The sequence below is a fragment of the Drosophila navojoa genome, chromosome 4 (assembly GCF_054131105.1).
Source record: "Drosophila navojoa isolate 15081-1374.11 chromosome 4, UAZ_NAV_1.0, whole genome shotgun sequence".
Classification (NCBI taxonomy): domain Eukaryota; kingdom Metazoa; phylum Arthropoda; class Insecta; order Diptera; family Drosophilidae; genus Drosophila; species Drosophila navojoa.
The window spans coordinates 18,683,484-18,705,096 of record NC_142892.1 but is presented as its reverse complement, the minus strand read 5'-3'; the positions used below and the strand labels follow the sequence as shown (position 1 = coordinate 18,705,096).

Sequence of the window (21,613 nt, the reverse complement as noted above, 5' to 3'; positions counted from 1 at the left end):
GGCAGCCAATGTTCTCGTCCCATGCATACACACATGCACATACACACACGCACATGTAAAAGCACATAGGCATACAAATGCTTCTACAAGTGATATTCCACAATTGTGGGCATCGCGTCCCCTGCGTACACACAATCGTACATACATATATATGTACATATAAGTGTGAGGCACTTCTCAAGATCAACCAAATGCAAATGCTGGGACCTAAAATTGCTACAAGCAGCAAGAGCTACGCACACAGGCATACAAATGCTCATAATACATGTAGCAAGGGAGAGTGTGTGCGTGCACATTCGTCGCGAAAGCATTTTCATCATGAGCACCAACGCTTTCATACCCTTTTCACAACTAATATCGAAAATACATATACAGATTTTGTACGAGCTTGACAAACGGTTTAAAGAGTTAGGTATACTCTTCACACAGAAGGGAAGGCATGGGTTCTTGCTGCGAAGAAATTTCAATTTTCGTGAGCTGGCAGCTCAGAGCTGCTGCTTGTGCTCACATGCATACACACATATACACATTTGAGAGAGCAAAGAGCACAGAGAGAGAGAGAGAGCAAGGGAAACATTGAGCACAGAGCGATCTTTTGTTCAACCATCGACCATCTCGGTCGAGCGCATGAAGCAGAATGATTGTGCTTTCGAATATTTTCGTTGCCTGAACCTAAAAGTGAGGAGCCGAGCAAATACGAAGTTGTGTGGGTCGTAATGTCAAAAAAAAAGTGTGCAAAACACTTTACACTACGTGTCCGGTCTATGTGTTCTCTGGTTAGTGTTACAACTGAATTTAACAACTACCAAAACAACAACTACTTGAACTACTTGACCATTTCCAATTCCTTGCATTTTGTCTTCCCTTGAATCAAATACACTCACATATGTACATACATATGTACATCGTGTACATTGTACATCAGCTCTCATTCCGCTATCATATACATACATATGTATGTGTGAGTGTGTGCATGTGTGTCTTCTTTACAATTTTTGTCAATTTTTCTTGCTCTTTCTTTTGCTCCCTCCCGCTGTCTTCCTCTCTGTCTATGGCTTGAGACTGTCAGAATGACATTGCTGTAAATTGACATTGCAGTCTCTCGGTTGTGGTTTCTGCTTTTGGCATTTAAACTAATCGCTTGGCCACTTTCGGCTGTCATGCGTCACTTTGGCATGTTTCTCTGCTTAGCTGCACAACACATTCCGCTGCCTTTCCCCTCTGCCCTTGCGTTGACAAAACTTTGTTTTGACAATTTTATTTTGTGTGTCTAGAAGGAGTTTCAAATTTCGCGCGTTACCTACAATGCTTGTTGTTTGTTTAACTTATCTACCATCCTTTGTTCTTGCTGTGGCGCCATCTATTGTTAGCAACCTACACTACAAGCAACTGTAGCCGTTTACCTGCTATCTTTGTCTTTCCAGTTGACAGTGCCTGTGATTGTGCTTTCAAATCTAGCATTGTTTTACAATCTTATCTGATCTAAGACTAAATATAAACAAAAAGCTTAAGCTTTACTAATGATTGTTTAGTTTTTAATATTGTTGCATTATGCTTATATGAAAGTCAACTGCAAACTTAAATTGGAAATGGAAATGCAAAATGGGAAGCAACAGTGAATAACTTCTCTTTCTCTTACTTGCTTTTCTTCAATGCTCGCACTCTTCTCAATTGTTGATGTGCTGTGACTTTGCAGCTGTTGCTGCACTATTCCGCTGCTCTCTGCTTCCGCTCTGCCGCAGATCCGAAAGCTTCACTGCTCTGCGTTGAGCGGCTGGCGGCATATTACAAAACTTTTTACTTCTTCCACTTTTGCATTTTCATTTATTTCGTCGCTGCCTCTCATTCACTCTCAGCCTTAAGTGGAAAAGAGAGAAAGAGAGAGGGACAGGGCTTGGGCATCGCTTTTGTTGTTATGCATATCGCTTCACTTTTAGTTTTTTTTTTGCCAAAATTTCATTTCGCTTCCTTAACAAAACTTAACTTTGCTTTCTGCTTTGCCTGCGCTGCATTTTGCCTTTGAACTTTCTGTGCAACTTTTCTGCCGGACACGAATATAAAGAAATAAGTAAACCGTCAATAAGCAAACGCAAACACAACCACTCACACACTCGCACTCACAAACACTTTAATATTCGAAGCAGTTGGCAATTATTTGTGCACATTTTATTCAGCCATTTTTTTCTTGTGGTTGCACTTGAACGAAAACTTTATTAATAGCTCCAGCTTTGTAGGTTTATATGCAAAAAAGGTCATGAGAAATGTAAGAGAGCAAAGAGTCAAGGCTAGCGGGACTTATTGTCGGGCATAGTTTGCGTGAGTGCAAATCGCATGGAAGAGGCAAGTGCGAAGCAGAGTGTGAAGGCCAGAGAGTAGAATTTATAGAGTGCGAGTGAGACGAAACGTTTATCAGCTGAATATTTCTGTTGATGCGTGTATGCGTATGTAAATATGGAAGTTCGAGCAATAAAATTATAGAATATGCATTTGCCCTTATTTTGTTTGGCACATATTGCAGCTGAGCTACACACATACATACATACATATGTATGCATATGTAAATAGAAGTTGATGAGCGCGCACTTCATGTACTCAATTACATCAATTGATCATTCTAACCTCTCAGGAGTTTTGCCTGACTGCTAACACACACACAAACACACATGTGTACGTGCATACATATGTGAGCATATCACACAAATGCAGTTTAATCAAGCGGCTTTTGTTGGTAGCCTGGGGTCAGTCAGCGTGCCACGCCTCCAACGGTAGCAGAGTGACGAGAGGGAGAGAGAGAGAACAGCGCAGCGCAGTAGTTAACAGCATTGTTACACTTTTAAACGGTATATTTTTTTTTGCACTTAAATATGCGGATAGAGGTAGTTGAACCAAACGTAGCCGATGTCGCCATCGATGTGGATGTAAATGTGGATGTGGACTCCTCGTCTGGTCCAGTTCTGGTTTTGGCTTTGCTTCTGGTCTGGTTGGGCTGCACTGCGGTTCATTAGCGCACCAAATGCGATTTGGACTTTTATGCTGCGGCCTATCCAACAGTTGCGGGCGTGGGCGGGCGGGTGGTGCCGTGACAGTGGTCGATGTCGCGTCGCTTTGGCGTTTGCCTCCAGAACTAGAACACATGAGCACGTAATTTAGTAGCCGCTTTAGCGCTTTTGTGTGAAAATCACAACGACAACAAAACAACACATAGACGAGGCGGGTGGAAGGTAGAGAGAGAGAGAGGGGGACGAGGGCAGGTAGAGGAAGAGCGGTGTTTACTTCTCTCTTCCACATTAACCTATGCGCTGGCTAGCTGAGTGGCCTGGCCCGGCTGCCTGGCTGGTTGTTTATGGGCAAGCGCCTCATTGGGATCACGGCCGCTTTCTGCGTGGGTCCGGTTTTTGCCGTTAATTCCTTTTTATTAATAGCCAACGGACACAAAGGCACAGAAAAAAACTCATTTTGTTAGCTCAAACGGGAAACCTAAATAAACGTAGCTCTGCGGCCATGACGCAAAACTAATCAGTTTTTTCTTGCTCTTTTTTGTTTAGGTAGCTAAATGTAATGTAATTGCCTAGCGAAATTGAGGCTAATTTGTTGTTGTGTTGACTGGAAACGGAGAGAGGGAGAGGGATGGAGACAGAGAGATAGATGTGCTCAACACAAAGTTGGGATCGCTGGCAGCGGCAGGCTGGCAGGCAAATGATGTTAAGGCAAATAAATTCAATAAAGAGCTGTTTATTGGGACTGCATGCAAAAAGTAATATACAACTGGCATTATTTACGAAAAGTTACTTACAGAGAATAAATGCAATTAACAGCTAAGCGTGTCCCTTAGAACTAAAGAAATAAAGTATTATTTCAGAAAATGCTTAACCGGCATTGTAGCAGATTGATTACAAGAAGAGAAGCCAAAGTTAAGAATAGTTAATATTTTCACGCAATAGGAACTACGTAATACGTTTTACGCAATATATATTACGTAATAGGTACTACGTAATATATAAGCTAAGAATGACTTTGAGGATGAAATAAATCAAGCAATATTTCAAAAATTGCTTAATCAGCCTTAGTTCAGATCAGAAGAAAAGAAGTCACAAATAGGATCAGTTAATATGCCGTACGTGATAACGTTTACGTAATATCGTTTACGTAATATGTCTTACGTAATATCGTTTACGTAATATAGCTTACGTAATATCGTTTACATAGAATGTCTTACGTCATATAGCTTACGTAATATCGTTTACGTAGAATGTCTTACGTAATATAGCTTACGTAATATCGTTTACGTAGAATGTCTTACGTAATATAGCTTACGTAATATCGTTTACGTAATATAGCTTACGTAATATCGTTTACGTAATATAGCTTACGTAATAGCGTTTACGTAATATAGCTTACGTAATAGCGTTTACGTAATATAGCTTACGTAATAGCGTTTACGTAATATAGCTTACGTAATCGGTAATACGTAATATAATACATACGTAATATACTAATACATTACGTAATATCGTTTACGTAATACAGCTTACGTAATCGGTAATATACTATTACATTACGTAATATAATACTACATTACGTAATATAATACAATTTGTGCTACGTAGTATGTTTTTGTACATCTTATGATATAATATATTCTACATGCAATCTATTATTCTATAATTGTACACGACAGGTTTTATATAATATGCACTTCGAAATATATGTATACTAGTTAGCTACGCAGTCGGAATTAAATTAAAATTAAAAAAAATTAAATATCTGCTTTGAAAACTCCCTTTTATTAAACGAATGCAGAAATTATTTAATGATGCATGCGAGAATCAAGAATTTAAAAACTAAAACAGAAATATAGGCCACAAAATATGTAAACAAAATAGAGCACTCAAAATTAATGAAATAATCCAAAACTAATTAAAGTTAGGATTGCTTACCAGCCAAACATAGTCAACTCAGGGCCAAGACTGTTTGTCGAGATAATGCGGACCTTTAAATAGAGTCGTAGAAACACACTTCAGTCATGAGCTTATCGCCGTCAGATAATTGAGGGAAACTGACAATAAATCACATTTAATTAAAATCAAGAAATGTTTTCGGAGCACTCGAACAGTGTTTTATCAGCAATAAATAATGAAAAGAAAACAACCAAACGCTTAGCCATTTAAATTTATTAATGCTGCCGATAAAAACTTAAAAAATACAATATACAATACACAGTCAAAAAATAGGAGTGAGTTTGGGAGGGTTTGGATGGTATTCAGAGCAGAGAGCGGAAGCTCGATCTTCAGCTTTACTCAGCATCGCTGGCCACGGACATATCGGGCACCAAAGCGGCGACTGTTCGGGAGAATTTGAGATTGAGCTGGAGTTTAGATCTCTCAGGAGTTTCTCACTTACCGTTGTCCTCGCTTTCGGAAGCGGCAGACATATCGGGCACAACAGCGGCAACTAGACCGTAAACGGATTCTAAGTGAAAGTCTAGCAGAAAAGGAATATCTCGGAACTTACCCTGATCCTCGCCATCAGAGGCCACGGACATATCGGGCACCACAGCGGCAACTATTCATCCGGAAAAGTAGTTCAAGTTGGGCAGTTTTATATAAAAGGGGTACAGCTAGCTACTTACCCTGATCCTCGCTTTCGGAAGCGGCAGACATATCGGGCACCACAGCGGCGACTGTGCCAGAAAATGAGTTTTATGTGGAGGTCAATCAGAAAGAGGCTAGGCAACTACTCACCCTGATCCTCGCCATCGGAGGCAACGGACATATCGGGCACCAGATCGGCATCAGCAGACAGAGCCTCGGCAACTAATATGATGCATGTTTATGAACGCATCCACTCAAAGATCGGCGATCGATTGACTCACCTTCGTTCTCCTCAGCGTCGGCAGCCACGGACATATCGGGAATCAGGTCGATGTCAGCGTTGTTCAGCTCCATCTGCTCGTTCATGAAACGGAAGGGCGGCACGTGACGCTTGCTGGGCTGGGCATTCGAGTCGGCATCGCTGGCCACCGACATATCGGGCAGCAGAGCGATCATTTTGCCATCCTCGGCTGTGGACATGTCGGGCACCAGATCCACATCGGCACTCTCAGTCCTGGGCACGGCAGCGCCATAGACGAGGGGCACGAGCAGCAGGGCGCAGATAGCGTAGTATTTCATTGCGGCGGATTCTTCTTTAGTTAACTAAACGTGCGAGCCGATCGCGATCGTGTTTATATATACCACTGCCAGCCCACAGTTCGCCAGTTGTTATCGAATATTATTAATATTTAATTTACAAGCTGCTGCCTGGTGTGCTGTTGTGTTGGCTCTTCAGATAAGATTCTGGGCTGGCATGTATTTAGTGGCCTGCTATAAAAATATTGTATATGTCCAGGCCTACATTGTCTCTATGTATGTGTAGAATTCAACTGTGTCGTGTGCTTCACACCAAATCAAGTGGGTGTTATATGGGTGACTCGCTATCAAGTCTGCTGATCTTGAAAATGGGCACGGAAGACTTAACTATCATAAAGCTATAGCGTTTACTTGGAGCATATATACATACATATGTACCCATATTTTACACGATTGTCTAATTTCATTAACTGCTTAAGCAGCGATCGCTGATCTTAAGAATATCTAAATGAGTCGAGGCCTTTATTTGGTATAGATGTTCTTGGTTTCTCTTTAAGGATAAACCGTTTGTAGGTCCGAGACTCTGATCGATAAAAAGTGCAAATAAAGAGCTAGTCTACATTGATCAACCAAAGTCTAAACAAATAATTACCCCCGGGTAAGTTTATACTTTTCCGCATATGTTTGATGTACCAGAGCCTAATCTGAACACCTAATTGCCCTAGAGTAAGATATGATATTTCTATGGCATTGACAAACAAAATTTCTTTAAATATTTAAAAGGGTAATAATCAAGGATTAGCGCTGACTTTTTATACCCTGGGCTCATTGAAAATGGGAAATCAGGGTATAATGGTTTTGTTCATATAGAAAATCAATATACATAAACTATTTCTACTCCCTTGATTGCTACTGGTTGTTGATTTTTAAGCTATATGTTAAGCACTCAATTTTGATCTCTTCATATTCAATAGATCATACCCTATTTATCCGCCTTCTGTCAAATCTCTTTTTAAAGCGCAGTTTCACATTCCATTGATCTAGACAGTAGCCCTAAGATTTAGGTGTCATGCAAATAATATAGTCTTCTCTCTCTTTACCACACCTAGACATTAGCTCGACCATTTTCTGCTCTCTTTGGTCTCTGGCCTACCTGAGCAAGCGACCATATTGTTTATCTAGCCAACCCTAAAACCCTCAAAGCCCAAATAAAAACATTTTTCAGTTAACAATAATACATTTTTATTCAATACAGTTCATGAAAAAAAAAATTTGTTTATATATTCATATATATGTGTGTGTGTTTTTGTCTTTGTGTAGTTATCTTCAAGAACTGAAGGCATATTCGAATATCTCATACTTCAGATGTAAAAGTGCTTAATTAGTAGTGTAATAGAAATTAAGAGATTGGTAAATTAATATTACGAGTCAAGTTCTTTTTCAGTTTTAATCAAAGCAAAAAATAGTATTCATTTTCATGTTGTTGTTGTTGTTGTTTCTTTCTTATTCTATATATTTTTTTTGGCACCCTTAAATGCCCAGTATATCCACCGTATCATCGGGGTCCACTGGCTCCCGCTTGAGGCGACCCATGTCGAAGTCATCCGCTGCAATGGTGCCGGCCATGTCGGCGTTGGGCACCTCTGGGCGTGGCTCGGCCAAGAGATTGGCCACATTCGAGCCGGGCGACTGGCTGGCCGACCTCACCTGTCCGCTGGCCGGGCTCACCTGGGAGCGAGCCAGGGTCGTCGTTGGCTTCGGCTGTGCAGTGGTCTTGGCATTGGCCACGATCATGGCACGCTTGAGCGGCGGCATCCCTGGCGAGATGCCACTTGGCGAGCCGCCGCCGCCGCTGCCGCCGCGCACGGCCGTGGGCGTGGCAAACTCGTTGAAGACGTTGCCCTGAATGCTCGCAATCTGCGGCGTCTTCTGGGGCACGACGCTCGCCGACAGCGGCGACGCCTGGCGCTGGCCGCCGTTGGCGTTGACGGCGCGGCGCATCAGCAGGCTGTTGCCCGGCGGAATGGCTGCCATCGGGTTGACCGGCGGCTGAGAGTTGGGCGAGTAGCGCGGCCGCTGTGCAGGCGCTGCCATGGGCTGTGCTATGGGCGTGATGCGACGCTTGAGCACGGCCACGTCGATGTTGGCGTTGGCATTGATCCCATTGGCGCCCAAGGAGTTGGCGGGACCACCGCCGCCGCAGACCGAGTAGCGTCGGCCCATTTGACGCACCAGGATGGGCTCCTTGGGCGAGATGGCCGTAGCGGCCGCTGGCCTGCCGCCCTGGCCGAACAGCTGGTTCAAGGGATCCAGCGGACGGGCCACGGCCTTCACTGCCACGCCGGGCACGGCGAACTTGCTGCTGCTGCTGCTGCGAGCGGAGCTGCTGGCCAAGGGAACCGTGCAGCTGCTGCTGATGCTGTCGACGCTGTCCTTGCGCTGATCCGTCAATGGGGATGCATTGGGCACGATCTTGGTTTGGTTGTTCGTCTTCATGATGCGATAGAGTTTCTTCTCGTCGCCCAGTGGCGTTGTGCTTAGGGTTGGCCTGAAGGCGTTCGGCAGCGCGCTTGGCGTCTTGGGCGTGGCCACACGCTGTGCCAACAACGGCGTGCCGGGGCTGGAGCCGGCTGTATGCTTGGCAGCGCCCACCATGCTCACCAGCTCCCGTATGAGACGCAGCTCGTCGTCGGTGACATGGTCGAAGCCCGACGGGGTGTTTATATTGAAGTGCTGCACCTCGCCGCTGGCCGGGAAGTCGGTGGCGTCGTCAAAGATCTCGATCAGGGCCTGGAAGATCTTTTGCTTGAAGTGCATCTTCTGGCGCGGATTCATCTCCTTCATCTGCGGCCGCACCATTTCCAGGAAGTGCTCGTCCGAGAAGATGTCCTGGCACTCGGTCTGGTTGCCCCGCTCGCAGCGCTTGATCAGCGCTATGGTGGGTGGGGTGGTGCTCACAATCGGCGAGGCGGTGATCGAGGCTGTCTGTGTGCCGAAGCTCGAGCTGGGCGTGGAATTGGAGTTGGAATTGGCGCTGAGGCTGAAGCCGCTGCTGGAGCCGGCAATGCTCGCAAGGCTGCTCAAGCTGACCATGTTGGACATGTTGGCCATGCTGCTGATGCCGCTCGAGCTGCTCACCGAGCTGTTGTTGGTGGTGCTGATCACGAGAGTGTTGCTCGAGGAGACGCCTCGCTGTGGCTGCAGCTGCTGCTGCTGCAGCTGGGCCTGAGCCTGCGCCTGCGCCTGCGAGGTTGGCGCGGAGCTGGTCGCGGGCGCCTTGAAGCCATCGGGCGCCGGCGGGCGCTGTTGCCCGGGGAAGTTGGCCCGGGGTCCGGGTGGTGCAGCCCCAGCCAGTAGACGTTTAGCCTGGGCATTGGCCGCCAGCCGTGCAGGGCCCGGCGGACGTCCGATGCCGTAGTTAGGACGTGGCGGCATGGCTTGCACGCCCTGCGGCGGCTGCAACTTTGGCGGCATCTGGAGCGGCACGCCAGGATGGCGAGCGAGCACCACCTGCTGGTTGACCGGCGCCGCGGCCCTTGGCCGTGGAAATATGTCATCCCGGGCGCCGGCCAGCGCATGCTTGGCGGGCGCCTTATTGCCCGCCTTTGGCTGCCCAGCGTTGGCGTTGGCGGTGGTGCTGGCGGGCATGCTGGTTCGGGGCACCGGCGTCATCTTCACCGGCGACGTGGAGCTCAGCAAGCTGTTGGCCGCCGCCATGGTCATGGACTTGCGACGCTGCAGGCGCGTCAGGCGCTGCTCGACGCTCGCCTTCTGTATGGCCGAGTTCTTGGTGCGATTGGCGCCACGCCGCAAGCGCCGGCCGCCGCCCATGCTGGCGGTCTCGTCGGCGCTGTCGTCCGCCATCGAGTCGAGCAGTGGTGAGTCGCTAGCCGAGGAGCCGGCCGGTTTCACGCCAATGATCAGGCAATTGGAGAGGCTGTTGCTGTTGTTCTGCTTGATGAAAAACTCCTGCTTCGAGCTGCCCACGGGCGAGTCCTCGGAGGATGTGGGCGTGACGGGGCCTTCTGACCGAGATTTCCGTTCCTTGTCCGCTCGTTTATCAGTAGCTTTATCCTTTTCCTTGACTTTGTCTTTATTTATGCTCTCTTTACGCTCTTCTGTATCTTTATCTTTCTCTTTGTCTTTCTCCTTCTCCTTCTCTTTGCCTTTGTCTTTCTCTTTCTCTAGTTCTTTATCTTTGGCCGTCTGCTTGAGCTTGGCCAGCGGCTGCTCCTCCACTGACTCGTCAATGTCCTTCTGCTTGCCTTTATATTCCTCGATCGCCGGCTCTTTGCTTTTGCTCTTGCTATCTCGCTCGCTACCGCGCTCACTCTCCGGCGAATCTCGTTCGCGATCGGCACCCGACAGATGCGGATTCAAGAATTGAAGCTCTTCGGCCAAGTAAAACCCCGGTCGCTTCTGTCCGTTGCGTTGACGCTGATTGTCCGATGATATCCAACGCACGTAATCGTTACGAATCTGACGCCAGCGACGCTTGCACTTATCCGCTGAGACAGAGAGAGTGAGAGAGGGAGACACATATATATAGATGCATTAGATGAGAGAGAGAGAGAGAGAGAGAGGGAGGTAGGGATGGACAGGCGCCTAGGTAAATGAACAGTTGCCTAGGTGGGTGGATTTCACTTAGCTACCTGCGCTAAAGGGCTACGAAACCAAACAGATGTTCAGCTTAAGAGGCGACCGCAATTTCTTAGCTCTAATCCTAACTCAATAAGTGTCATAAATGTAAACACGTTCGATGTCGAATTACTCAAGTTTCAGCCTTGACAAAAATTCTTATTTCAGGGTTTTCTCTTAAAATATTTGACGGCTCTTAATGTCTTCCGATATTAAACCACGATATCTAAAGCAAAAAAAAAAAAGGAAAATTGTTTTTCGTTAAACTAATAATAATAATAAGACTAAATACAACTATTTCAGACGAAGGCGTCTACAAAATTACAATTAAGTTATTATAAATACTAAATAAAACTACTAATACATATAAAGTAAATAAATTAATATCTGAATATAATCGAATGTTATAGCCCACATGTATATAGTTCACGTCCCAGACAGGCGCAGTAAAATTGATCGTCTCTAATATTAAATTGGCATGTTTATGTTTTATCGAATGGCTTCGGTTTCTAGAGTGAATCTGCTATGTATCAAATAGTCGACAGCAGGACTATCTCTTTTCACTAAGTGATGAACAATGTAATAAGCATATTAGGATTATATAAAAGAGTATAACTCTTTATACTTTTATACTTTTATAAGAGTATAATAGCGGAAATTTCCCTTCTGAACAGCATTTGGATTTTAAATATATTATCAAAATAATAGCCAAAAAAAAAAAATTGATATGAAATAGAATATTTCGAGCCGTTTTAAAAAATACTTTTTCTTTAAAAAATAAAAATATTATGTTAGGTTTTTTTAATAAAATAAAAATATGACATTTTTCATGTAATTATGTGTTTATATTTTGATTAATAAATGATAACTCTACTTAAAATAAGACTTAATATACATAGTAACATATGTATATTTTTATATTTAAATATTTGTTCATATATGAATGTTTTAGGATTTCTGTCTTTTTTTCTTTTTAATTATATTTATAAATTTAAATATTTATGCAAACAAATTTAACTATATATTTTTAATAAATAGCACCGGAAATCCTCTTGCCAATTCGTTTCACTTAGATTATTATAAACTACATAAGCCGCAAATTGCTAAATAAACTTTTCATGTAATATTAAAGAAAACGCAGCAAGCCTAAGAAGTTTCCCACCATTTAAAAATGTAAAGACATATATACGTTTATTGAAATATTAGTGAAGTCAAAAATATGTGGAAACATATTTTTGTATGTTTTATCGAAATACACGTCAGTGCTTAAAATTAATAACCTCACTGTTTCGATATCTTTTAATTGAAAGTTTTCGGTAAGAAAAACATTAGAGCACTTTAGAGACACTCGGGGGAGACTGCTTTAAGAAAAATCGAATTAGAAAATGATTTGCAACTTTTAATGAAGCAAAAAATCACAGTTCAATCAATCAAAATCAATGGCTGCTAATAACTGTTTATGTATGATAACCTCACCAAAAACTTAATATTTAGCTTAAAACTCACACGACATTTAGATGCGAAAACTCTTTTGCTCACTAAACAATGATGACCAATTATATAAATCGATAACTACAATTATTATTACTATCGATAACATTTTCGATGAGTAACACAAGTATGCAAGCTGAGCGGAAGTATTTACTAAACTTTTTTAGCTGTTATTACGGCTGTTCATTATTTTTTAATAATAATACAATTTATATTTTGTAATTTTCAAAAGCTGTGTAGAATAACAAATAAAACTACAATAATTCAAATAAAATTTGCTGTTATAGTTATTAGATATCGAGTATATATTTCAAAAAGTTAACATCGTTAATTCCAATTCGAATTGGCATGTTAGATTTGGTCGCTTAACAGCACTGCACGCGCTGCCAACTCGCTTGCAACAGTTGTCCAAGCAGCCGATACACGATAACGATAAGCGCAATTGCGCACGCCTCACTTTGCAACACTACTTACCAGGCTCTCCCAACTCTGAAGCGACTAAATCCCAGCAATTCTCTGAAGGCAATCTTTTTCTATAATGTTCATTACTTTCATCATACAATATCGGCTGATTTGCAATAGCGCGGCACAATTTTACATTTGATTTATATGTAGACATGGCTTAGCCACAGCACGCACACACCAACGAGCACTTTCAGTAGGTTTTTATATTTATTTCACAGCAAATACAATTCGAGCGAGAAACTTGCCGACACCAACACGCGTCGTATGTAAAACGAACTGACACAGCTGCGAAAATGGCACACACACATACGCAAGCATTCACACATACACACTCGCACGTACATTCCGTCAGAGAGCGCGAGAGTGCTGAGAGAGGCGTGTGCATTGGTGTTGGTGTTGCGGACGCAAGCTAAATTGGCAGGCCAACTGGGAGGGTTGCACTGTTGCTGCCGTCGACGATTGTTCTTCGATTGTTATTTATATCCAAAACAAGGTTGAACTGCAGTTTGCTAATATTTTTCGTTTTTTGTGCTACTTATAAACTCGTGAACCTTACTTCATACTTTTGTAAGTAGTCTTATTATATTGAATAAAGCGGTCTGTATTATTAGCCGCTGGAAGACCAGGGCTACACCGCACAACCAGTTCTACAATATATATCTGCCGATCGAACATCACTGCCAGCCGTTATTATTATTAACCGACTCGCTGTAGCAACGACTTTTAAGCTGGCAACGCCGCTCTTCATTCTCTCTGGGAGAGCAGTTGTCAGTGTGTGCGTGAGCAGTAGCGTCGTGTAATTTATAAGTGGTTTAAGGGTGATTCAACACAATACTTTACTGATCCCCTCGTGTTTCTGTTAATGCTGACAGCGCCTATGTATCTTTTGAGTTGCCTTTTGCCGGCAAGCAAGCTGTGTACGACAATATAAATTCGTTTGTGTATGTGTTGTTTGTATGGATGTATGTACTCATTGTAGATGCCAGTAAAGTTCAGTGTGTGAAACATGGATTAAATGTCATTTATAGAACGTAAACTTGACAGCTGATAGTTGAACATTCTAGTTACTAAACACATTGCCATTGCATTTTCTGTCACATTTTCCATTCTCTTATTAACGCCTTACAGCAGCAACATCGTCAGTAAATTGCTGAGAGTGAGCGCGAGAGCATACATTCGTTAACCCAAATAAACTGTAAGAGTGTGTGAGCGAGCGAGCGTGCGAACTAAACTCAGCAACAGCAGCAGCAGCAGCAACAGCAATTTCACCGCGGCAGCAACAGCAGCAGCAATAGCGACAACAGCAACAGTAACAAAAGCAGCAGCAACAACAAAACAAGTGAAAAAGGCAATAAACGGACTTAGCGAACTACAGGTAGGTGAGCATAATGCAAGCCAGCACCGCGAGAGCTGGCGGATTTCAATAAATATAATTGTTGCTGGCATCCAGCAGAAAACGCGCGAAACAGCTGTTGCGCCCTGCAGGCAACAGAAACGTCCGAAACAGTTTCTGCATGAGCGTGGAACAACTGGAATTTGTTTCTCTTGTCACCTGCACGCCACGGTTTGTTTTGGCTTGCTTGCCTGAGTGAGTGAGTCTCTCTGTGTGTGTGTGTGTGTGTCTGTGAAGAAGAGAGAGAGCGCAGAGAGCGTTGACAGTTGTTGCTGTGGAAACAGACGCAGCCAAGCTGCAATTTGGTTTGAGAGTGTGTTGCTGCGCAGTTGACGGACGAGTCGAATAAATATTTGTTGTTTTTGTTATTTTGTAGTGCACGCAGCAACATCTGCAGTAACAGCACCAACGGCGACAATATTAACAACAACGACAGCAACAATATGAACACACGACGCAGCACGGGCAGCATCAAAACAAACAAACGGAACCTCAGCCGCTTATATGTGGCAACGCTTACCACAAAGACCATAACACCAGAGCTACATGCAGTGAACGCCAAGATCTGCCGTCTGGTGGAGCAGCATCCCTGCATGTACGATCGCTCCCATGCAGCGTACATGCGCAAATCTCTTGTGGAACAGGCCTGGGTGGAGATAGCCAAGGAGATGAATGACACAGGTAAGTCTGGATTTTGATTTTGATGCAATATAGATGTTGATTTTGATTTTCATTGAAACTCAAATGTCTGTTGCAGTTGACAATTGCAAGGAGCGCTTTAGGAATATACGCACTAGCTTTGCACGATCCATCAATGTGCAGCGCGGCTCGAATCGCGTCAAGCCTTATTACCTCAGCGAGGAGCTGGAGTTTCTCAAGAAGCACATCACGCCCGGTGTGCCGGTGCCCGTGAAGGGCCGTCGCTCGCGGGACAGCAGCAATCGCAGAGGGGACGACAATGACGAGTTCGATGACAACGACGACGAGGATGTGGGCGCTTTGGTCCACATCAAGCATTCGCTTAGCAGCGATGAGCACGAGAACGAGAACAGTACGGACAGCTCGGAGTGGGTGGCTGAGGGGCATGCGCGTGAGCTTGTCGCCAGCCAGTTGCAGAACAAACCAGAGGCTGAGCTGCAGCAACGGAGCGACGAGGACGAACAGAAGCCGAAACCCCAATCGCAGCCGAATTCAGTGACTCAAACTTGCCCCTTTCCGCCCAAGAAGCGGCGTCGTATGGCCACCGAGCAGCTGCCCAAGTCAAACGATGTAAGCATGTGCATAAAGCATATATATATATATATATATATATATATATATATATATATATATATATATATATATATATATATATATATACACTACTACAGCTGCCTTCCTCTCTGAACTCTCACTTTTCACAGCTGCCAGCTGCCGTTGGCGCCGACACGGATGAACACAGCGTTGACAACAAATCGTCCATTGTGGACTTCGATGATGCCTTTCTGCAGGGCCTGCGTCCCGAGATGAATCACATGGACTTCCATCAGAAACTCTACTTCAAGCGTCGCGTTTACGAGCTGCTCAGCGAAATATTTGAGGGCGGCACAAAGGCGAACAGTCAACCGCGTACCAATGGCCAGGCCGAGACCGGCCTCTCCACCATTCCTATGCAGCACCTGGGCCTCTTGGGTCGCTCGCTGCAGCTGCCCAAGCTGGCGCCCAAACCCTCCAAAGATCTCTAATTAGGCATAACAATTGAATCGCCTAGAAATATGCCCAAAGATGGCCGCAGCTGCAGACGGTGCGCTGTGTTAACCATTTCGAATTTATGCTGTACAGTAATTTCCACATACCCATTGCCACTTGGGTATAGTTGTAGTTGTAAGACGTTACGATTTTTAAAATGTAATATTTACATTAAATACACATATTTTCATATAAAACGGTTTTCATTGTTTTGCATAAGTTGAAACATTCTGTTTGAGTGGGTCAAGGTGTAGCTCAAATGATTTTATATTATAGTGTAGAGGAATATTATAATTTAGTTAGGATTAGAGCTATCAATTATTTCCTAGATAAAACATTTTCTTTATTTTTACGGAATCTACCGAGTCGATGACCTGGAAGTTATTAAAGTATATGCAATAGCTTTGTTTTTTTTTTTTTTTCAGGCTAAATCTTTAAATAGAAAAGAAACTATACTTGCTATAGTATTTTCAAATATTTTTTATATTTTAAAAGTAAGTGGCAGGCTGAAGGATATATGACAAGATCATATACAAAATAAATATGAGAATAAGATAATATATGACAAGCTGAGTCATTTGAACTTATCGATTTCAGAATATATGTTTGTGTAGCTCTACGCATATCGGTAAGTACTATTATTGATTAAAATTCGAATGTAATCTACATTTTTAGATAAAAAAATATTTATCGAAAAAAAAAAAACAAAACATAGCCGATAGAAATAGAACTTCATTTTAAAAATCCTAGTCCAATATAGGTTTCTTCAATTTTAAGCCAAGCTTCAAAGTGAGAAAACATGTTGCATACTTTTAGGCTTTCCAGAAATTGAAATGTACGTTTTTCAATTATTAAAATATTATTAAGCAGCTCAATTTATTCATTTAAAATATATATATATATTTTCCAATATTGAGATTTATAATTATTAAGATTTACCACATAATTTAGTCGGTTTATATTTCTCAGGTTGTGTGTTTACCATATAATAATATATTACCACAAGTGAATTAAAATTAAAGTCATTTGTGAATATTGAATAATTTGCATAATATGGTTTATTTTATTTATATATATATATTTTTTTTAGCAAATACTTTTGTAAACATTGATTTTTGTTTGTTTTCGTTTAAACAATAAAATAATTATTTATATATCGTTCCCGCATAAATTATGGCATAAAATATATAAAATATTATTTATTCAATTTGATTTGCTTCAAACTTTTGCGTTTTTGCGTGCACTCAGAAATCATGTGTAAACCAATAATATGTAAAAGAAAATACCACTGTTACAAAAATTTCCATTTCTTTGTATCGTTTGAGAGAATTAAATACGTAAATTAGTTAAGATAGTTATGTACAATCAAAGGATATATAAAATATAAGTGTATATATATATATGTTTAATAGAGGACGCAGCCTCAATTCCAATTAGAAAAGTTAAATCAATTGCACTTTAAATTATTTAAATATATATATAGATGTATAGATGTATATATGATTACGATTACATTTATATAGATCGTTCTCTAAATGCAGAAACAAAACGTCGCAGCTGGCCTGCTCTTTCTCTTCGCTCTCGCTTAAAACTAAAAAATTGTGGCGCATTATCCTTATCAAGCTATTGGCGTATATAGAGTCTAGGCCAATGTTATTTTGACCGGACCCAGCGGCAGCTGCTTCATATAGTTCCAGGCATCGACGCGCGTCATTCTCGCCGTTGAGGCACCATTAATGCTAAGGATCTCGTCGCCGTTGCGCACCTGATTGGTCTTCTGGGCGGCACCACCTGGGGAGCAAATGGACTTTAGTAGTAGGAGTCTAGCTGGAGCTGGCTTTTGACTTACCCATGAACACCTTCTTGACAATCAACGGACGATTGCCCAGCGGCGAGTCGAAGCCACCCTCAATGGAGAAGCCCAGTCCACAGCTATCCTTGATGATTTCCACGCAACGCGCACCAGCGCCAGACGCCACGTCTTCAGCTGCAATAGCAAATGGACATTAAACATGATCCACATGGATTCTTAGGCTTCAGATCGCTTACCCTGCGCACGTATCTCCGCGGCAATGGCATTACGCGCCTCCGCTGCACGCTCCAGCAGCTCACTGGTGCTCAGCTTGGCTGCATCTCCGCGGGAGAGCTGACGCCTTGCCCGAATGCCCGCAATGGTCAGCTCAGCATCGTTGCTGCTCGCCTCGTCCAGCAGGCTGGCCGGCTGCTGCGGACTGCTCGTGCCCGTGCTGGGCGTGCTCGGTGTGCTGGGCACGGTGCTGGCGCCACCCTCATTGGACACGATGTCCAGATCCAGATCGAGCGATCGCGACGCCTTGTGGTAGTTGCGTTTGCGCTCGTAGTCCAGCTCAGTCGGCTTCTCATTCAGTGAGCTGAGCGAGCCCAGCGAGGAGCGCTTCTTATTCAGGGGCTTGATGATCAGCGATTCGGAGCGCGTGGCCACGACGACGACTTCCGGACGAGGTGTCTGTGGAGAGGCAGATGACGTTAGTTTAGAGTACCATTTATTGATGTATGTATGTGTATGCCCACCTTGAGCACGCTGATCGATTCACGATGTGTTAGGCCTCGCATGCTCATGCCATTGACGGCCAAGATGCGATCGCCCTTCTTCAGGCGTCCGTCCTTGGCAGCGGGCGTGTTGCTCAGTATCTTGTGGATCTGGCAATGAAGAGGATGCAAGATTAGATTGCTTCATACATACACATATTTATATTTATATAGAGCACTTACGGTTATTTCCTTAGCCTCATAGTCGGAGCCACCGGCCAGTGTGATGCCAATGCTGCTCTCTGGCGTGTCCCGCTGCAGGACTATGATGAAGGCTTCCGGTGTCTTCAGTGGCGGATCGGCCTCCTCGACAATCTGCTGCACGTCCTGTGCCGTGATCAAACTCTGGTTGCTGCCCAACGATGAGAAGCTGCCGAACTCCGTGGCCGTCTCTTGGGTGGTGCTCACGTTCTGTGTGGTGGAGCTGACGCCCGAGGAGCTGGAGGCCAGCGAGTCCAGCGAGCTGAAGCGCTCATGATGCGGCTTCGCGTTGGCCAGGGCGACGCTCGTGATTGCCTTGTGCACGGGCAATGGAACTGGGGGCGTGGCAGCTGCTGCAGCCGCCGCCGCGTTGCGCTCAAACTTCTCGCGCAGCTCAGCCGTGGTCTGCGACTTGTTGGCACAGCCCAGGCCCAGCTTTGGCGTCTGCGTGCGCTGCGGCACGGGGCAAATCACAGGCTTGGCCTGCACCACGCGCAGCTTGGCCTGCTGCACGGGATCGGCCTTGAAGCTGGCCTTGCGCTCCTCATCGATGAACATGGCACTGATCTTGGCCGGCGTATCCGAGCGCCGGCTGCTGTCGTCCGTATCCGAGGTGAGCTCCACATAGGCAGCCACATTGATCAGCTTGTCCACGACCAGCTGCTTGGATAACAGTTGATGCTGCTGCTGCTGCTGCTGCTGTTGCTTGTAGCTGGACTTGAGCCGACGCCCGTTCAGGACGCAGGCCTCACCGTCGGTGCTGTCGTTGTCGTTGTCATTGAAGTTCTCCTGCCCGCGACTCTTGGCGCTGCGGCACTTGGCCGAGGCCAGGATGCTCTTGCGGTTGCTGTTGGCATCGTTGCCATTGCCGTTGGCATTGGCGCTGCCGTTCAGCTGACACTTGAGCACGCGCCTGGTGAGATCCACGGTGGGCGTGCTGCCCAGCGAGCTGCAGCTGGCCTGCGAGCCGGCCGAGGAGCCCGACGTCAAGGTGGAGGTGTTGGAGCTGGCTATCGACGTGTTTGTCTCCGAGCTGAGCGTGCGCGTCAGCGCGAACTTCTCCGGCGGCGTGGGCACGCGTGCCGTACTGGAGAATACGGAATCTGTGTCGCTCTCCTGATCGGCGAGGAAGCTCTGTTGCAGCGGCAACTGTTGCTGTTGCTGCTGCTGCTGCTGCTGCAGCTGTTGCTGTTGCGGGGCTGGCCGGCTGGGCAGGCTCGAAGCGCTAGCTAGCGATGTCCTCGGCGGCTTGGCCGGCGGCTGCGAGAGCTGTGTCTCCAAGGGGCGACGCTGTGTGGCCGTAAAGAAGCTGCGATAGCTGCTGCCATTCATGTTGCTGTTGCTGTTGCTGTTGCTGTTGCTAGTGTTGCTGCTGCTAGTGGTGCTGTTGCTGGCGTGCCGCAGCGGACGCATCTCGCCCAGGCCGCTGTCCGTCGAGTCCTCCCCACTCGCCGCCTTCACCTGACTCTTGATCTCGGGCAGATCCAGTATGGGCTCCAGCAGCTGCGGCCGCTCCGGTATGACTAGGCCGCGCAGCTTGGACAAGCTGCGGCGCCGCTGCTCCAATATGTTGGTAATGGCCGCCTTCCGCGTGGCCGCATCGCCCTCGCCCGAGAAGCTGATGCGACGCTCCACAGCCGAGGAGGTGATGCTGCTGCTGCTGCCGCCATGCGTGCGACGTGGCAAGGATGCATAGCTGTAGTTGTAGCTGCTGCTGCCGCCGCCGCCGCCGCCGGCGATGCTGCTGCTGCCGTTGCTCGGCGTGGTCAGCGTGTGCAGCGAGTACATGGAGTCGGCCACATGCAGCTGCGGCAGCTGCTTGGCCAGCTGGTACTGACGCTGTGCATCGTTCAGGTTCTCCACGCTCATGGCGCGCGTCTTCAAGGACGGCGCCGGCGTCGAGGAGGCCGCCTCCAGCAAATTCTCGCTGCTCATGTTCAGTGGCTTGCGAGAGAACGTGGAACCGGAACTGGAACTGGAACTGGCTGAGGCTGAGGCTAGAGCTGGAGCTGGCGCAATGGCGTCCAGCTCGTTGCTGGATGAGAACATGGCTATTTTGTCGCGCACCGACTTCTCGGACTTTTCGTCTTTGCGCCAGTCGCTGGGCTTGCGCGGCGCACTGGCGCTCAAGGAACGTTGATAGTCGCGCACGCCACCGCCGCCAGATGGCGCTGTGGTCGCACTCTCTGTGGCGCGTGCTGTCGGACGCGCATCCTCCATATTGATGACCAAATCCTGGCGATACATCTTACGCGGCACCGTCGGCGGCGGTCCCGTCTTGGGTAGCGGCGGTGCGGCGTCCAATTTGCTGTCGTTGTTGTTGTTGTGCTCAAAGCTCAGCTTGGGATGCATTACGAGCGGCTCACTGAAGTTGGGCGGAAACTCGTGGCCATCGGGCGGCAGTCGGGAGTAGGTCGGTGGAGATGCGTAGCTCAGGTAGTCCTGCACCAGCAGCTGCTTCGTGGCTGTTGCTGTTGTTGCTGTGGTTGTTGCTGCTATTGCTGGGCTGCTCAGCAGCTCCATTTTGTTGTTGTTGTTATGCTTGGGCTGCAAGCTCGGTCCGAGCGTTGGGCACGAATTGGATGCGGACGAGGCCGTCGAAGTCAAAGTGGAAGTGGAAGCCTTTGTCGCTGCTGCTGTGGCCAGTAGAGGCTTCTTGCCGCCAGTTGCCGTTGCTGTTGCTGCTGCTGTGATGTTAACTGTGCCGATGCTGTTGTTGTTGTTGCTGTTGTGGTTGTGGCTGTTAAGGGTACCAAGATCTGTAAAGGGAGGGGAAAGGTTTGGTTAGCAAAATACACGAGGAGTAACAGGTGGATAGAACAACAAAAAGAGGGTATACAAGCGATTGGGTGGGGAGTTTATCGATAAGTTTAGGCATCGATAAGTACACGAATAACTCAATAGGTTCATAAAATATAAAATATAAGTGATTTCCTTGCGAATTGTTGTTGATTATCAATTGTAATTTATGACAATAAATTACAAATTCATTATAGCAGCA

The 21,613-nt window shown here is 45.7% G+C and overlaps 4 protein-coding genes across 19 annotated transcripts in view; 1 reads left to right on the top strand and 3 right to left on the bottom strand.

The window, feature by feature from the left end:
• The window catches only part of bbg (PDZ domain-containing protein big bang), a 268,523-nt gene that overhangs the window by 84,012 nt on the left and 162,898 nt on the right, over positions 1-21,613 (bottom strand). For 3 of the 4 annotated variants that reach the window (XM_089259489.1, XM_089259490.1, XM_089259491.1), the window contains 5 exons: positions 18,595-21,371; positions 18,394-18,522; positions 17,893-18,328; positions 17,693-17,830; positions 17,075-17,634 (listed from right to left, as the gene is read on the bottom strand). In XM_089259489.1, coding sequence (XP_089115615.1) covers positions 17,486-17,634; positions 17,693-17,830; positions 17,893-18,328; positions 18,394-18,522; positions 18,595-21,371 — 3,629 coding nt within the window. In that variant the 3' untranslated portion in view covers positions 17,075-17,485. Of the gene's footprint in view, positions 1-17,074; positions 17,635-17,692; positions 17,831-17,892; positions 18,329-18,393; positions 18,523-18,594; positions 21,372-21,613 lie in introns of those variants that run through there. The other variant, XR_016196692.1, reaches the window with a different exon arrangement.
• Positions 5,157-6,332, bottom strand: LOC108651836 (uncharacterized). Of its 7 annotated transcripts, XM_030386767.2 has the most exons (6): positions 5,873-6,329; positions 5,742-5,813; positions 5,630-5,680; positions 5,512-5,562; positions 5,401-5,451; positions 5,157-5,340 (listed from the first exon to the last, which is right to left on the bottom strand). In XM_030386767.2, the coding sequence occupies exons 1-6, from the start codon at positions 6,168-6,170 to the stop codon at positions 5,294-5,296; spliced, it is 570 nt and encodes a 189-aa protein (XP_030242627.1). In that variant the 5' UTR covers positions 6,171-6,329; the 3' UTR covers positions 5,157-5,293. The 7 variants fall into 7 exon arrangements, with proteins under 7 accessions (XP_030242627.1, XP_030242630.1, XP_030242628.1 ...); XM_030386770.2 differs by lacking the exon at positions 5,630-5,680 and having other exon boundaries at positions 5,873-6,331; XM_030386768.2 differs by lacking the exon at positions 5,401-5,451.
• Positions 7,364-13,029, bottom strand: stwl (stonewall). The gene is made up of 2 exons (XM_089259119.1): positions 12,732-13,029; positions 7,364-10,636 (listed from the first exon to the last, which is right to left on the bottom strand). The coding sequence occupies exons 1-2, from the start codon at positions 12,874-12,876 to the stop codon at positions 7,659-7,661; spliced, it is 3,123 nt and encodes a 1,040-aa protein (XP_089115245.1). The 5' UTR covers positions 12,877-13,029; the 3' UTR covers positions 7,364-7,658.
• On the top strand, positions 13,157-16,040 carry LOC108651833 (uncharacterized). 7 transcript variants are annotated; one of them, XM_089259121.1, is made up of 5 exons: positions 13,157-13,289; positions 13,851-14,097; positions 14,492-14,796; positions 14,873-15,384; positions 15,486-16,040. In XM_089259121.1, the coding sequence occupies exons 3-5, from the start codon at positions 14,559-14,561 to the stop codon at positions 15,837-15,839; spliced, it is 1,104 nt and encodes a 367-aa protein (XP_089115247.1). In that variant the 5' UTR covers positions 13,157-13,289; positions 13,851-14,097; positions 14,492-14,558; the 3' UTR covers positions 15,840-16,040. The 7 variants fall into 7 exon arrangements, with proteins under 7 accessions (XP_089115247.1, XP_089115249.1, XP_089115248.1 ...); XM_089259123.1 differs by lacking the exon at positions 13,157-13,289 and adding an exon at positions 13,384-13,663; XM_089259122.1 differs by lacking the exon at positions 13,157-13,289 and adding an exon at positions 13,677-13,785.

Bases quoted from the DNA above. Each gene is read 5' to 3' on its own strand.
- LOC108651836 (XM_030386767.2), bottom strand. From the start codon at position 6,170: ATGAAATACTACGCTATCTGCGCCCTGCTGCTCGTGCCCCTCGTCTAT. The intron at 5,452-5,511 runs GTAAGTTCCGAG...TTTACGGTCTAG, and splicing joins CTCTGATGGCGAGGATCAGG to TTGCCGCTGTTGTGCCCGAT. The intron at 5,341-5,400 runs GTAAGTGAGAAA...TCTCCCGAACAG, and splicing joins TTCCGAAAGCGAGGACAACG to TCGCCGCTTTGGTGCCCGAT.
- stwl (XM_089259119.1), bottom strand. From the start codon at position 12,876: ATGTCTACATATAAATCAAATGTAAAATTGTGCCGCGCTATTGCAAAT. The intron at 10,637-12,731 runs GTAAGTAGTGTT...TCTCTGTCTCAG, and splicing joins TTCAGAGTTGGGAGAGCCTG to CGGATAAGTGCAAGCGTCGC.
- LOC108651833 (XM_018101735.3), top strand. From the start codon at position 14,237: ATGAGCGTGGAACAACTGGAATTTGTTTCTCTTGTCACCTGCACGCCA. The intron at 14,797-14,872 runs GTAAGTCTGGAT...TGTCTGTTGCAG, and splicing joins CAAGGAGATGAATGACACAG to TTGACAATTGCAAGGAGCGC. The intron at 15,385-15,485 runs GTAAGCATGTGC...ACACTACTACAG, and splicing joins AGCTGCCCAAGTCAAACGAT to CTGCCTTCCTCTCTGAACTC.